General features: G+C 37.3%; 1 protein-coding gene across 5 annotated transcripts in view; it reads right to left on the bottom strand.

Annotated features, from left to right (window-relative positions):
* Window positions 1-5,649: 5,649 nt before the first annotated feature.
* The window catches only part of LOC113239250 (multidrug resistance protein homolog 49-like), an 80,058-nt gene continuing 73,659 nt past the window's right edge, over window positions 5,650-12,048 (bottom strand). For all 5 annotated transcript variants that reach the window (XM_026476170.1, XM_026476172.1, XM_026476171.1 and 2 more), the window contains 6 exons: window positions 10,688-10,883; window positions 10,316-10,478; window positions 9,777-9,971; window positions 8,157-8,366; window positions 6,414-6,560; window positions 5,650-6,118 (listed from right to left, as the gene is read on the bottom strand). In XM_026476170.1, coding sequence (XP_026331955.1) covers window positions 5,870-6,118; window positions 6,414-6,560; window positions 8,157-8,366; window positions 9,777-9,971; window positions 10,316-10,478; window positions 10,688-10,883 — 1,160 coding nt within the window. In that variant the 3' untranslated portion in view covers window positions 5,650-5,869. The remainder of the gene's footprint in view (window positions 6,119-6,413; window positions 6,561-8,156; window positions 8,367-9,776; window positions 9,972-10,315; window positions 10,479-10,687; window positions 10,884-12,048) is intronic.

The raw sequence follows: 12,048 nt of genomic DNA, 5'->3' as shown, positions 1-12,048 counted from the left end.
AGATTTGTTTGATTTCAGATTGTTTGTATAGTTTAATACCTATTTACTTGTTTAACTTATAATTAAAAAATGTTTCCAATAAATTGTATTATCTTTGTATTGAGGGAACATAAAGATAGGGAATCAAAAAATACTCCCTACCTACTTGTGTGCAATGTCCACCACAAATGGCGGATTTAGTGTTGTATATAGGTACCATAAGCATAGATAATTCAATATCGACATGCAAATGTATGGCTTGAATGTTGAAACTGTTGTTACCTACTGTTTCTAATCTAAACCATTTTTGGAGTACCGGTTGTCAAAGGGAAGAACATCAAATGTCAAAACCAGTGCTTGGCCAAATGTTTTAGTGAATTATTCGCAGGAATGTAATGAACAAAAATATTGACAGTGATAAAAATTAAGTATTGATAAAAATGCGTTGGTGCAGCATTAAGGGGTGCGGCAGTAAAAAAAGCGGAAATCAACCGAATGTTTATTCGGCATGTGTTCTTTTTCTGGCTATAAATGATACAATAACTGAAATATCTCATGTAATTAGACTCATTTAAGTAGTTTATAAATAAGCCTTGCCGTATTTTGCTTTGGTTATTTTAGATTGCCTGTTTGTTAGCATATTTTGATGATTGTGCATAATGATTATTTTGAGATAGTGTTGTTAATGTAAGCAGACATATTATCGATATTCTGTTATTGAAACAATTCATTAGGAGGTTTTTAGTATTTCATTATTATTATTTTTATAGTTTACCTACAAATGAAAAAGGAAAGTAAGAATGGTTGGAAATTATAGGACTGCCGAACATAAACACTGGATCAAATACCAACTTCGTTTGTTCGTTCCATTCAAATTTAAATAGAACTTTGAATGTAACTAGATTACATGATAATGCAATCCCATCGTTACATTTATATTTAATTTTGATTAAAATGGCTCATTACTTGCCTAGTGATAATAACCTAGTATTAATCATACTTTGATTACAGTAAACTAGACAACAAATACTGTGAATAGCGACATCTCTCGCCAGGACTAGTAGCTGTAAAGGTACTAACTGGGTGATAAATCTTTCATAGATTTCTCATAGATTGCGCTACGACTAAAAAGTCGTTGAAAAAACCAAATACAAAGACACGACGCAAGCACAGAAAAATTTGTTGGGTCCGTTGGTTCGTTCCGTGGCTTAGTTAGTATAGCGTCTGGCACGGTATGCAAGAAGACGTCGGTTCGAATCCGACCGGATCGAAGGAATTTTTTTCTGAGTGTTCGATCTTTGTATTAATGATTAGAACAAACTAGTGGAGTAATTTCACAAAAAATAATTGAATATCAATTCAATACAAATTTAAACTAGACAAATTCGCAAACATAAAACACAGTAACAACAGTTTCAACATTCAAGCCATTCATTTGCATGGCGATATTGACTTATCTATGATTATGGTACAACACAAAATCCGCCATTTGTGGTGGACATTTTTGGTTTAGGTAGGGACGTACGAGTATATTCCGTAGATGAGGCAGCTCCTTTCCTTTATTTTTGTCCATCCTCTAAGATCTACACACATATCATAAACCCTCTCTGAAGTGTTCAAAAACCGAAAATTACGATCAGCGTAAAGATAAACTGTTTTGTTAGAACAAATTTCTTATCTATGAAAATGTTATTATTGCATAATACTAACATCAAAATCGATTTTATTGTTACATTCAAATTCGAACATCTCTGAAATACAAAACAATTTGATTCGACCTCAATTCTAACATCAGTCGAGAGGAAGTTTTATTGGAAATGAAATTTACATGTTACTTGATATCGAACGATATGATGGTTGTGGGCTTAGAGGATGGAAAAAGACTTGTGGGCGACTTGACTTGACTTGTGGGTTTAATCCATAGACAAACTAGAGAGTTTGTCTATGGATTAAATAAAAAATACGCTTGTGCGACATTATCTTAGAGGATGGAAAAAGACATTATGCATGAGAAAAGTTTTTATTTGCTGCCATTTCGCCTGCCGTAACATACGGTGCCTGAACACATCAAAGCTTATAATATGTGTATTTTGGGGGTTGATGTTGTTGTTGTTGCCTAGTTACCACCCTCCCGACGCAGTCGAGTCGCCAAATGGTTTTCACCGTGTTCAGACTGCTGTTCGGGAGTTGCCATTAGGAGGTCGGGTCGGAACAGTTGCATTGCGTCTGACGACAAGTTGTGGCTACTTGTACTGCCACACTGTTCTGAAGGCTAGCGGGATCCGAAGCACGGTGCACCGCTGGCCAACTGTGGGAAGTTGGAGGCCTAAGTAGCGGGAAAACCAGCCGTGAAAGGCTGCCCCGCCACCCAACGAAAAATCCCGGAATGCTCCACCTTGCTGGTTGGCGACTGGGAGGGTGGACCAGGTGACCATCGCCGGGGGGTTCCGGCGTCCCCGCGGTCTCCAAACCGATTGTACCCTCGTGTGGCAGTGTGAGCTTGCTGCTTGGTTGAACACGACGGATTTGAGAAATGTGAACTATTTTTTGTTTTTCTTTTATAATAATAAATTTTATCGCATATTTTCCATAATGGGTAGCTATATGTCTAAAGTCACAAATAACACTAAACTACTTTAAACATTTAACATTTTTGTTGTCGCGGTCGTCCACTAGCATTTGTATAGTCAAAGGCAGGGATGGGCTTTGGGATTTTGGACCGTAGGTCGTAAGTCGCATAGTGTTATTGCTGAGCATGCTGTTGTTGGTATGTGCATAACAAACATTAAAACACGTTATATTTCAATATCAGTTTATTTTCTGTCTAATTCTATATACAATCAATGCGACATGGTAGATATTACAAAAGGGTGTAGTCAATTATATCCATGTATACAATAATAATTTCAGTGACTCGTTTTTACAAAATGCAGCGTTAATACATTTCCAGATTTAGAATTAATTTTTTTATGTAAGAGCAGTTACACACGGCGACTTTTAGCAGCGATGCAATCGCGACTGCGTCGATACAAACGCGCGATTGCATCGCTACACTTGGGATTTATAAGAGATTGCATCGATGCAATCGCGCGTTTGTATCGACGCAATCGCGCGTTTGTATCGATGCAGTCACGAGTTTGCGTCGATGCAATCGCCCATAAATCGCAATTGTAGCGCGTTAACGCGCGTTTCACGAACGCGCGTTTGATTTGCTGTCAAAAGTCGCCGTGAACTCTTAGGGTCGTATTCCAGAACTCTACTCAATACTCAAATCAGGACTTGAGTAATGCAGTGAGCACTGAAAATCATACTCAAGTCCTTGCCATTAGGGTCGTATTTCCAGTGCTTGAAGTCATACTCAAGTCTGCTCAAATCCTGACTTGAGCATTGAGTAGAGTTCTGGAATATGAACCTTAGTCTTACCTGTTCTGCCGCTGTTAGTTCAAAGGGCGACAATAACTCAAAACCGAAAATAATGTTTAAGGAAATGAAATTTAAAAATCTACTTTTCTCTTGCGGTTTACTTCTTATCTTATCCACCTAGGAAAAAATAAAAATAGTGACAGATCTGCCTTTTTTTACTAATCATGGCAGCATACATAACAAATTTTTTGAAAAAATCTTATATGTGTCCTTTCAACTAACGGCAGCAGTGTTACACTTTTTTTTCCAAGACGGAATAAATGACATACTGTCACCGTTTTGTAACCTACTGTCCAATGTAGAATATTTTAAAGTGTAAAGCACTCGCATAATTATTTTTCTGAAAGTAAATACAAAATGAACTCACTAGCTTATAGAGGGACATTTTACCTGCTCCTTCGGTAGATATAATTATAAAATATTGTCATCTTTAATGCCAGTTTTATGGTACCAATTTTCACCTTCAAATGGTGGTTTTGATGATTTTGATTGATGCCATTGTTCAACTTTGTTAGTGACACTTTTTAATTAGCTAGTGTATTATGATGTCACAGTATTGTATGTGCAATGGCTGCGAGAAAAAGAGACTGACAGAAGGAGGACATAAAGAGAGAGTATTTTGCGTGTGGTTAATTAGTAAAGCAATACAAGATATGCCTATCAGACATGGTTACGGAGTATTCATAGACTCTAAATACTAAAAATGCTAATTAGACGCTCTTGTCGAATGACGCAAGGAATACAATAAGTAAAGTTGGTTATGTTATCAATTTATTCACTATAGAGACGCACTTGCAAAGCAAAGCTACAAAATAAAATACCACATACAATTACAGCGATAACAATAAAATTGTAACTATAAAAAAACAATGTTAAGCCTCCTTTAAAAATAAAACGGGACGTACTTTTCCCAATACACTTACAAAAATTCAATTTGAAGAAGCTTGTAAAAAAGCCAATAGGCGCGATACAAATAATGTTATACTCATAGATTTAGTCTTATACATATACATCGCACCTTTAGAATGAAAGTATAACATAACACAAAATTCATCTTTTGGAAATATGCAAAATAAGTATTGAAGTTGTGACATTTTCACATTATTTAATTTAAGAAGCAGTGGCCTTGTTAGTCCTAGAAAATAATGACGAAACATTCATAAATTTTTCGTACAATTATAAAGTACAAATTAAAGCACATAATCTTTGAACATATCAAGTAAGTACGTAGTTCATTGAGCAAAATTATATTTAATAATATGACGGTATTCTTTGGTATTATATTCGTAAATATTAACGACGCCGGATAAGGAAATAGCATGTTTAGGTATAATAAGAACCAGGTCGAGCGGTTCCTGAAATTGGCTCATGAATCTTTATTTTAAAAAAACGTAAGCACTACCCGACGGCAGAAATTATCTGACAATAGGTCGCAAATACAAGATTTTTTTCTTATGATTCGCTTTCGAAATAAAACTATGTGTCACTGCATGAATGTCACAAGTAGAGAAAAGGCATAGAGGCAGATTTACAAATTGAAGTAACAACTTGAGTTATTTTGATTTAAGAAACTGCGCTTATGACCGTAAATAATGGACAGAAAAAAGTGGGCCTCTACTCGGCATTCATAAGTAGTCGACAAAATTACTTAGAAAATATAAGCATGCTATCCACGCTTCACTACACCTTATAGTTAATGCACGTTCCCAATAAATCAGTTGGTATAAACCATTGACCTACCAACAAATGGACGTCGTGTCTAATACAAAGAAACATAGAAAAATGTCCGAAATTAACCTATTTATACGTAGTGATATGTACCGAAATTAAAAAAAATCAAACATTTAATTTAAATTGTGACGTCATTGTAGTACTGCTTAATTTTGATTGCAACAATTTAAGGGTCCAAAAACACCATATAGCTTCTACTGGAAACTTAACAAAATGCATCATATTTAGCTTCGACTGAAAATTACTTGAACACAAGAGTAACGAAATTGAAAGTGACCAAGAAGTTTATATAAGCTTCATGAAATTTACGTAATCGGTCTCTTTCTTTTTATATATATCGGTTATAAAAAGACTTTGATTGATTATTTAGTTTGCTTTTGTAATTTATATTTACGATAATTTAAATATATAAATTAAATACTATACAACTGTACAAAATAACACTTTTAAATGATAAATATGATAACAAAATATATATATTTTTTAGTGCAAATATGATACAAAATCCTGTTTTTTTACTTTACTTGAGTAATTTTTACAAGTTTTTATTATATAGTACTGCATGAATGACAAGTGCGCTGTCAGTCGAACAAACGAAGAATGACGCGCGATTGACGCTATGTGATTTTAACGCCTTATAGGTTCGGACTTTTTAGGCGCAGGCCCGACATTCATTTGTTGGTAAATCTATAGTATAAACGATTCCTATTAAATAGACAATCGAACCTGAATTTGTCTAATTGTGGCCACCCGTTTGAACGGTGCCTTCATCTTCAGTATCTTCTTCGACTATACCGCATTGTAATTCGTACAGGTTAGCGTAAATTCCTTGACGTTTTATTAGCTCCTCGTGGGTACCACTCTCGGCTACTACTCCTCCGTTAAGTACGCATATAAGATCGGCATTTTTAATGGTCGCTAGACGATGAGCGATTATTAGACATGTTCGCCCTTCACTAGCGCGGTCCAGAGCTTCTTGTACCACCTGGTTTTAAACAAAATATATGATGTCACAGCAAAATCATGTGAAATAAAGATAAGTAGAAAACAGCGAGTCAAGTATGTCACTTCCGGTAAATCGAAGTAGACTGCCGAAGGCGGCAGTCGTCACTGTGTTAACATACTATTTCCTGTCTGTGATTTTAACCGTAAATATCTTTGGTATTCGTTCAGATTCGGATATCAAAAATCTATCTTCAACATGTTCATGTGATAAATCACAATCGAGCAAATTGATCAAGTGAAAAATATGAGAGGTATAACCAATTATTCCTACTTACTTTCTCGCTATGTGTATCAAGGGCCGACGTAGCTTCGTCTAACAATAAAATACGAGGATTTCGGATCAATGCGCGTGCGATGGCGATTCTCTGTTTCTGACCACCGGAAACTTGCGACGCGCGAGCGCCCAGTCGAGTGTCGTAGCCCTGCAAATTGAATATTACAATTAAGGCTCTTACATATAAACATGATACGACGTCGCGTCGTGCTACCCGCCGCATCGTTTCATGATGCGACGTCGTTATAAAACAAATTATATGCAATGTAAGTTAACATTTAATTGGTATTGTTTGATTTACATCACACAAAGGAAAGAATATTTTATTAAGATATTTTAAATTGGAAAACTTTGATAGTTCAAAATATTTATTACAATGGCAGTTACACAATATCTTAATAACCTTTATTTTGTACACATTTTTTATAATACTACCGTTTCGCGTCTATATACCGAGTATTCGTTTCTAATTTTGATATGTAACGCAATCTCACCATCAAATACTTGTCTGTTAATTTTTTTTTTAAATTAACTTCGTAGTCAATTCCATAGCATTGACGATTATGTTCTAATTTGACAAAAAATATTTGCTTCCCAATTAAACTCTTTAGAACCTGTGAAGTCATGTCACACTGTAATATTTTTTTAAATTTTATTGAAACGCTTTCTTACAAAATCACTCTGTTTATGATATGTGCACATAACAATGGAAATCCTCTGTATCTATTGGGCTAAAATTTTAGCTATTTTTGAACGTTTTCTTTTATGTAATTACAGTATGGCGATTAAACATTGGTTTGAGAATAATTTAGATAAATCTGAGTAACCTAAAGACGGCTGCGATTCGACTATTCTGTGTGTATAATGCATGCATTATTTATTGTGTGCGTGACAACTAGGAGGGGCGCGGTAAATACTATAAAAGTATGAATTATTCGATGCTTCTAACACTCATGCATATTTATCAAATTGAAGGAAACTTATTTCGATATATAAACTGGCAACACGTGTGAATTTATGTCGAGGTTTTGTGTTCCGAGTGAATCTCAAAAAATATCTAGTAAAAAAACAGTTAAAGTAACAATAGTTTCCTGTGAAAAGATATTCCATCTTATTTTTTTTTGTTTTTGGGAACAACTTTTACAACGTTTAAAGACACAAGACGTCATTTTAAATAAAAAATAATTAATCCCTCGTGACGTGCAAACACTGCGACGCTGTGCTTAGTACTGACGCGAGTTTGTATTGGCTTTTGAATTTGTATTTGCTTTGGTGGATTCACTTTCGTGTTCGGCGCAGTCCATCTGCCTAGTGTTTTGTAATCTGAGATGGATTCAAAGGTGCCCCCCCAACAACATTTGAGTTCCTTCACAAATAATAAGAATTCTGACAGAATTATAAACTTTTTGATCGCGCTTATGAATGATTTTAGCCAAATAATAGGTCTAACCACTGCAGCAAACAAAACAAGTAAATACTTAATAATGATTTAGGATTTTATAACCAGATATACAAAACATTGTTCAAAGGCCTACATCTCTTCTCTTCTCCCCTACACTTGAGTCATGACCAATAACATAAAATGTTCGAATAAAAACACGAACATTGACTCGTATAGTCAATATTTACTAGTATAACATTTTAACAACATTAGACATTATTACAGAACAAAACAACATAGTGAAAAAGTAATATGTCAGCATGTAAAGCTCACAATGCTTAGCTACGAAGTTGGCATACGTACTTCAGGCAACGCTGCAATGAAGGAGTGCACGTTGGCGGCCTTAGCAGCAGTAACGATTTCTTCTATGGGAACTGATCTAGTGTTGTCCCCATAAGCAATATTCTCCTTGATACTGCGGTCGAATAACGAAGGCTCTTGCGACACAATGCCTAAGTTCTTTCTCAAGGTTGTCAACCGCATGTCGCCTGTTATACTGTAGCCGTCCATGTACTGAAATATTTACAATACTATTAATTTAATATCCGACAATGTCAGAAAAGTGAAAAAAAAAACGTTGCGAGGGGTTGCTCTTAACGTCCTGTGAAATTAACGCGTTTTGAATCTGCGGTGGAATCTGCGGTCTCGGTAGTCAGTTTATGGCATTTTTGTGTAATGCTGGTTTCCTGCGGTCTGCGCTTTAGCAGGCGATTCCGTATGGAATTCATTTTACAAACGAGTATGCGCTGTAAGTTTTCAACGGCATATATTCACGGCGAGTTGTCACAGTTTAGTCAAATTTTGAATTTTATTTATCCACTCCGTATGCGCTTGCTTGCGTTAACTCACGTCATCATAAGCTGTCTCACGTGTGGCTCTGTTTCCATGACCTGTGGGCGCAAGGTGGCGCGTTGTCAACCCATCACCGGTCGTGTGAAACTGGTTTCGCGACACATCAGTATCATCATCATATCAGCCGGTAGATGTCCACTGCTGAACATAGGCTTCCCCCAAAGATTGTCATGTCGGTCGGACATGATGTGCATCCATTGGTCACCCGCCGCCCTTACCAGGTCATCTGTCCATCTAATAGGGGGCCTTCCCACTGAACGTCTTCCGGTTTGTGGTCTCTATTCGAGAATCTTTCTGCCCCGACGGCTATCAGTTCTACGAGGTATGTGCCCTGCCCACTGCCATTTCAACTTGCTAATCCTTTAAGCTATGTCGGTGACTTTCGTTCTTCTACGGATCTCCTCATTTCTAATTCGATCACGTGGAGAAATGCCGAGTATTGCTCGCTCCATAGCTCGTTGAGTGACTTTGAGCTTTTTTATTAGGCCAATAGGTCGTAGGTCATCGCTGGCAACACGCACTGCTAGAAGACTTTTGTCTGTATTGTATTGCAGACGAGAAGACGTCCCGGAACTTCGCGAAAGCTGACCAACCGAGTCGGATTCAACAATTCACCTCTTCCTCGACGAGTTGCTTCTGCCTAATTGGACGGTTTGTCAGAGGTACATATAATCATCAACAACTTCGAGAGTAGAGGTTCCTAATATTATAGGGGTGGGTACGACATGGACATCGTACTACGTACGTGCATTTCGCGACACGCTTGAGTGTTAATGCAGTTGTTAAAATTTATGAACGTATCCCAATATCTTACATAGGTACTTGAATAGATATTTATATGAAACCAATATGATTAAAAATTATTGCCACCGCAGACGTGATTGCGGATGAAAAACGAAGGCATTGGTTTAATGGGGCCCTCTAAGTTGTCGTAACGCTTCGCGCAACGTATCGCACTTAGCTTTGCAAGCCTCTGGATATTTGTTTTATATCTAATTTAGCGCTTGTTACACTGGATCCAGCTACTGAATCAACGTTAATTTGTCGACTTGATCTAGATGTTATACTCACCACATTACCAGAATCAGGGTCATATAACCGCTGCAGCAACTGTATAAGCGTTGATTTGCCGCAGCCGCTGGGCCCCACGAGCGCGATCCGCTTGCCCTGTGGTACAGGTAACGTGAGGCCACGCAGTACCGTCACTTCGCGTCTCGTAGGGTAGGAAAAGTGAATGTTCTTGTAGTCGATCTTGCCCTTTGTAACCTATTTATTTAGTAAAGGTTATGTTACTATTGTGTTTAATATGACACACACAAGTTTATAACAGAGTAGGTACGAATTTCATTCGTTTTCTTACGCGAATTTCTTTTATCGAAAATATATTTTATACACGGAGAACATTCTCCTTTTTTGTTTTAAATTGTTTTTGTCAGGGTCCTCCTGTGATATACGGGACACAGTAGAAAATGGTTATGAAAATCACCGATTTCATGGATAGATCACTTTTTTACAGGTATATTTGTTATGAACATGGCGTTTTACAAAGTTTTCTTGTCCATGAACTTTAAGAAGGGAGAGTGGGGAAGGTGTTTCATTATTATACTGACATAGTCCTCGTGCACGGTGGGGGTGGTGGTGCTGGCGACGAGCGGTTTGCGCTCCAGCAGTGCTAGCACGCGACCTGCCGCCGACACGGCCGCGCTGAAGTTCGGCGCAAACGCCATCGCCTGCCCCATCATCCATGCGCCGAAAATCAGCGCCTCCGACACTCTACAACACCATATACGCATATTTTCAACGTAAATTTCGAACTAAGGGCAAATCAACGCACATACACTAGAGATATTAAAATGCGGGAAAAACGTATACATGTCAAAACAAGTCCGTTTCTCGGAAACTTAGAAAAGCACAACTTTTCCAGTGATCACATACTCTTTATATTCTTACTAGGAGTGAAAGTTAAAAAATTGTTGACTTACTTGATTACGTTTTTGTAATGTAATTCACCATTCGCGACGAGCACGCCTCCATACCAGAGCGCAAGTGCGTAGCCGGCGACCGGCGCGGTCTGTCCGAAAGCGAACACGCACCCGCGCCAACGCAAGTTCTTACGCGCTGTTCCTCGGGCCTCCATCCCCGCTTTGCAGTACCGCTGTAGGATACCTTCTTCGCCGCCTGACACATTTTGGTTAAAAAAAAATAGATAATGCTGAATTTGTACTAGGAGCTATAAAGTAAGACAATTGTCCGCCACTTTGAAATAAATTAAATTTAATGTAAGATTCAGATTAGGAACTTTTTCAATTAAGTAAAGAATGCACGCTTGCGTAATGAATCTACACAGAGATGAAGGAGTTTTATACCGTATCAATATTTACGGTGAAAAATACCTATATTATTTAAATTTTTATTGAATTGATATTCAATTATTTTTTGTGAAATTACTCCACTAGTTTGTTATAATTCGGTCGGATCGAAGGAATTTTTTCTGAGTGCTTTTTCTGAGTGTTCGATCTTTGTATTAATAATTATACCTATATTATGTCATAATCGTTAAGGATCATCAAAGTGGTTAATCCATGGCGACATACTAGAGGCCAAAACAGAAATTTACACAAAATTGGTCAAAACGTGAGAAATCCACCATAGCTTCCTTCGATTTGATACAACCATGACTGATATTTAACTTTGTAAATTAAAAATGCGGACGACGATGTTGCCACACGGCAACCCTGGGATACATCTATAGCTAGATATCAGACTTTGATCGTTACATCTACACGATAACGCTGGAGCGTGTACTTTCAACAAATCATCTTCATTAGTACTTTCGAACAAATCATCTCCACTTTACAGGAGAAGCAGGCTAAAAGTGCCGTGTGTAACCACTCTAACGCGCCCTGCGCACAGTGGAGTATTTGTCTTAAAAATCCGGTCAAAAGTCGAAAAATTTTTTTTTAACAAAAGAGGCCCTAATTACATTGTTTGCACGCCTCACTACATGGGTTATCATAAACCGGTTCCAAAATTGACCTGAAGCCCGCCCGCTCGGGGTGCAGGTAGTCGGAATCTAGTCGATGTTGAATGCGCACGTCTTTGTTCTCGATACGCCCTATTTCTATTGCATTTTGAGTTTTGTGTAGTGTTTTTTGAGAAGATTTTCAATGGATACTGAGGCTCAGGGTATGTACTACATTTTGATACCAAATTATGTTCGTTTTTCTATATGTATAATTTATTTTTTATGAGTTACACTAAAGTATAAATACTTTTGACGAAATTGTTTAGAACATAAGTGTTTTTGTTGTTGTTCCGGGCAAGATCGGGCAAATAGACTTTT

This window comes from Hyposmocoma kahamanoa, unplaced genomic scaffold (genome assembly GCF_003589595.1).
Source record: "Hyposmocoma kahamanoa isolate Upper Pololo Valley unplaced genomic scaffold, ASM358959v1 99705, whole genome shotgun sequence".
In the NCBI taxonomy this organism is placed as follows: Eukaryota; Metazoa; Arthropoda; class Insecta; order Lepidoptera; family Cosmopterigidae; genus Hyposmocoma; species Hyposmocoma kahamanoa.
This window is presented reverse-complemented; position numbering and strand designations above follow the sequence as displayed.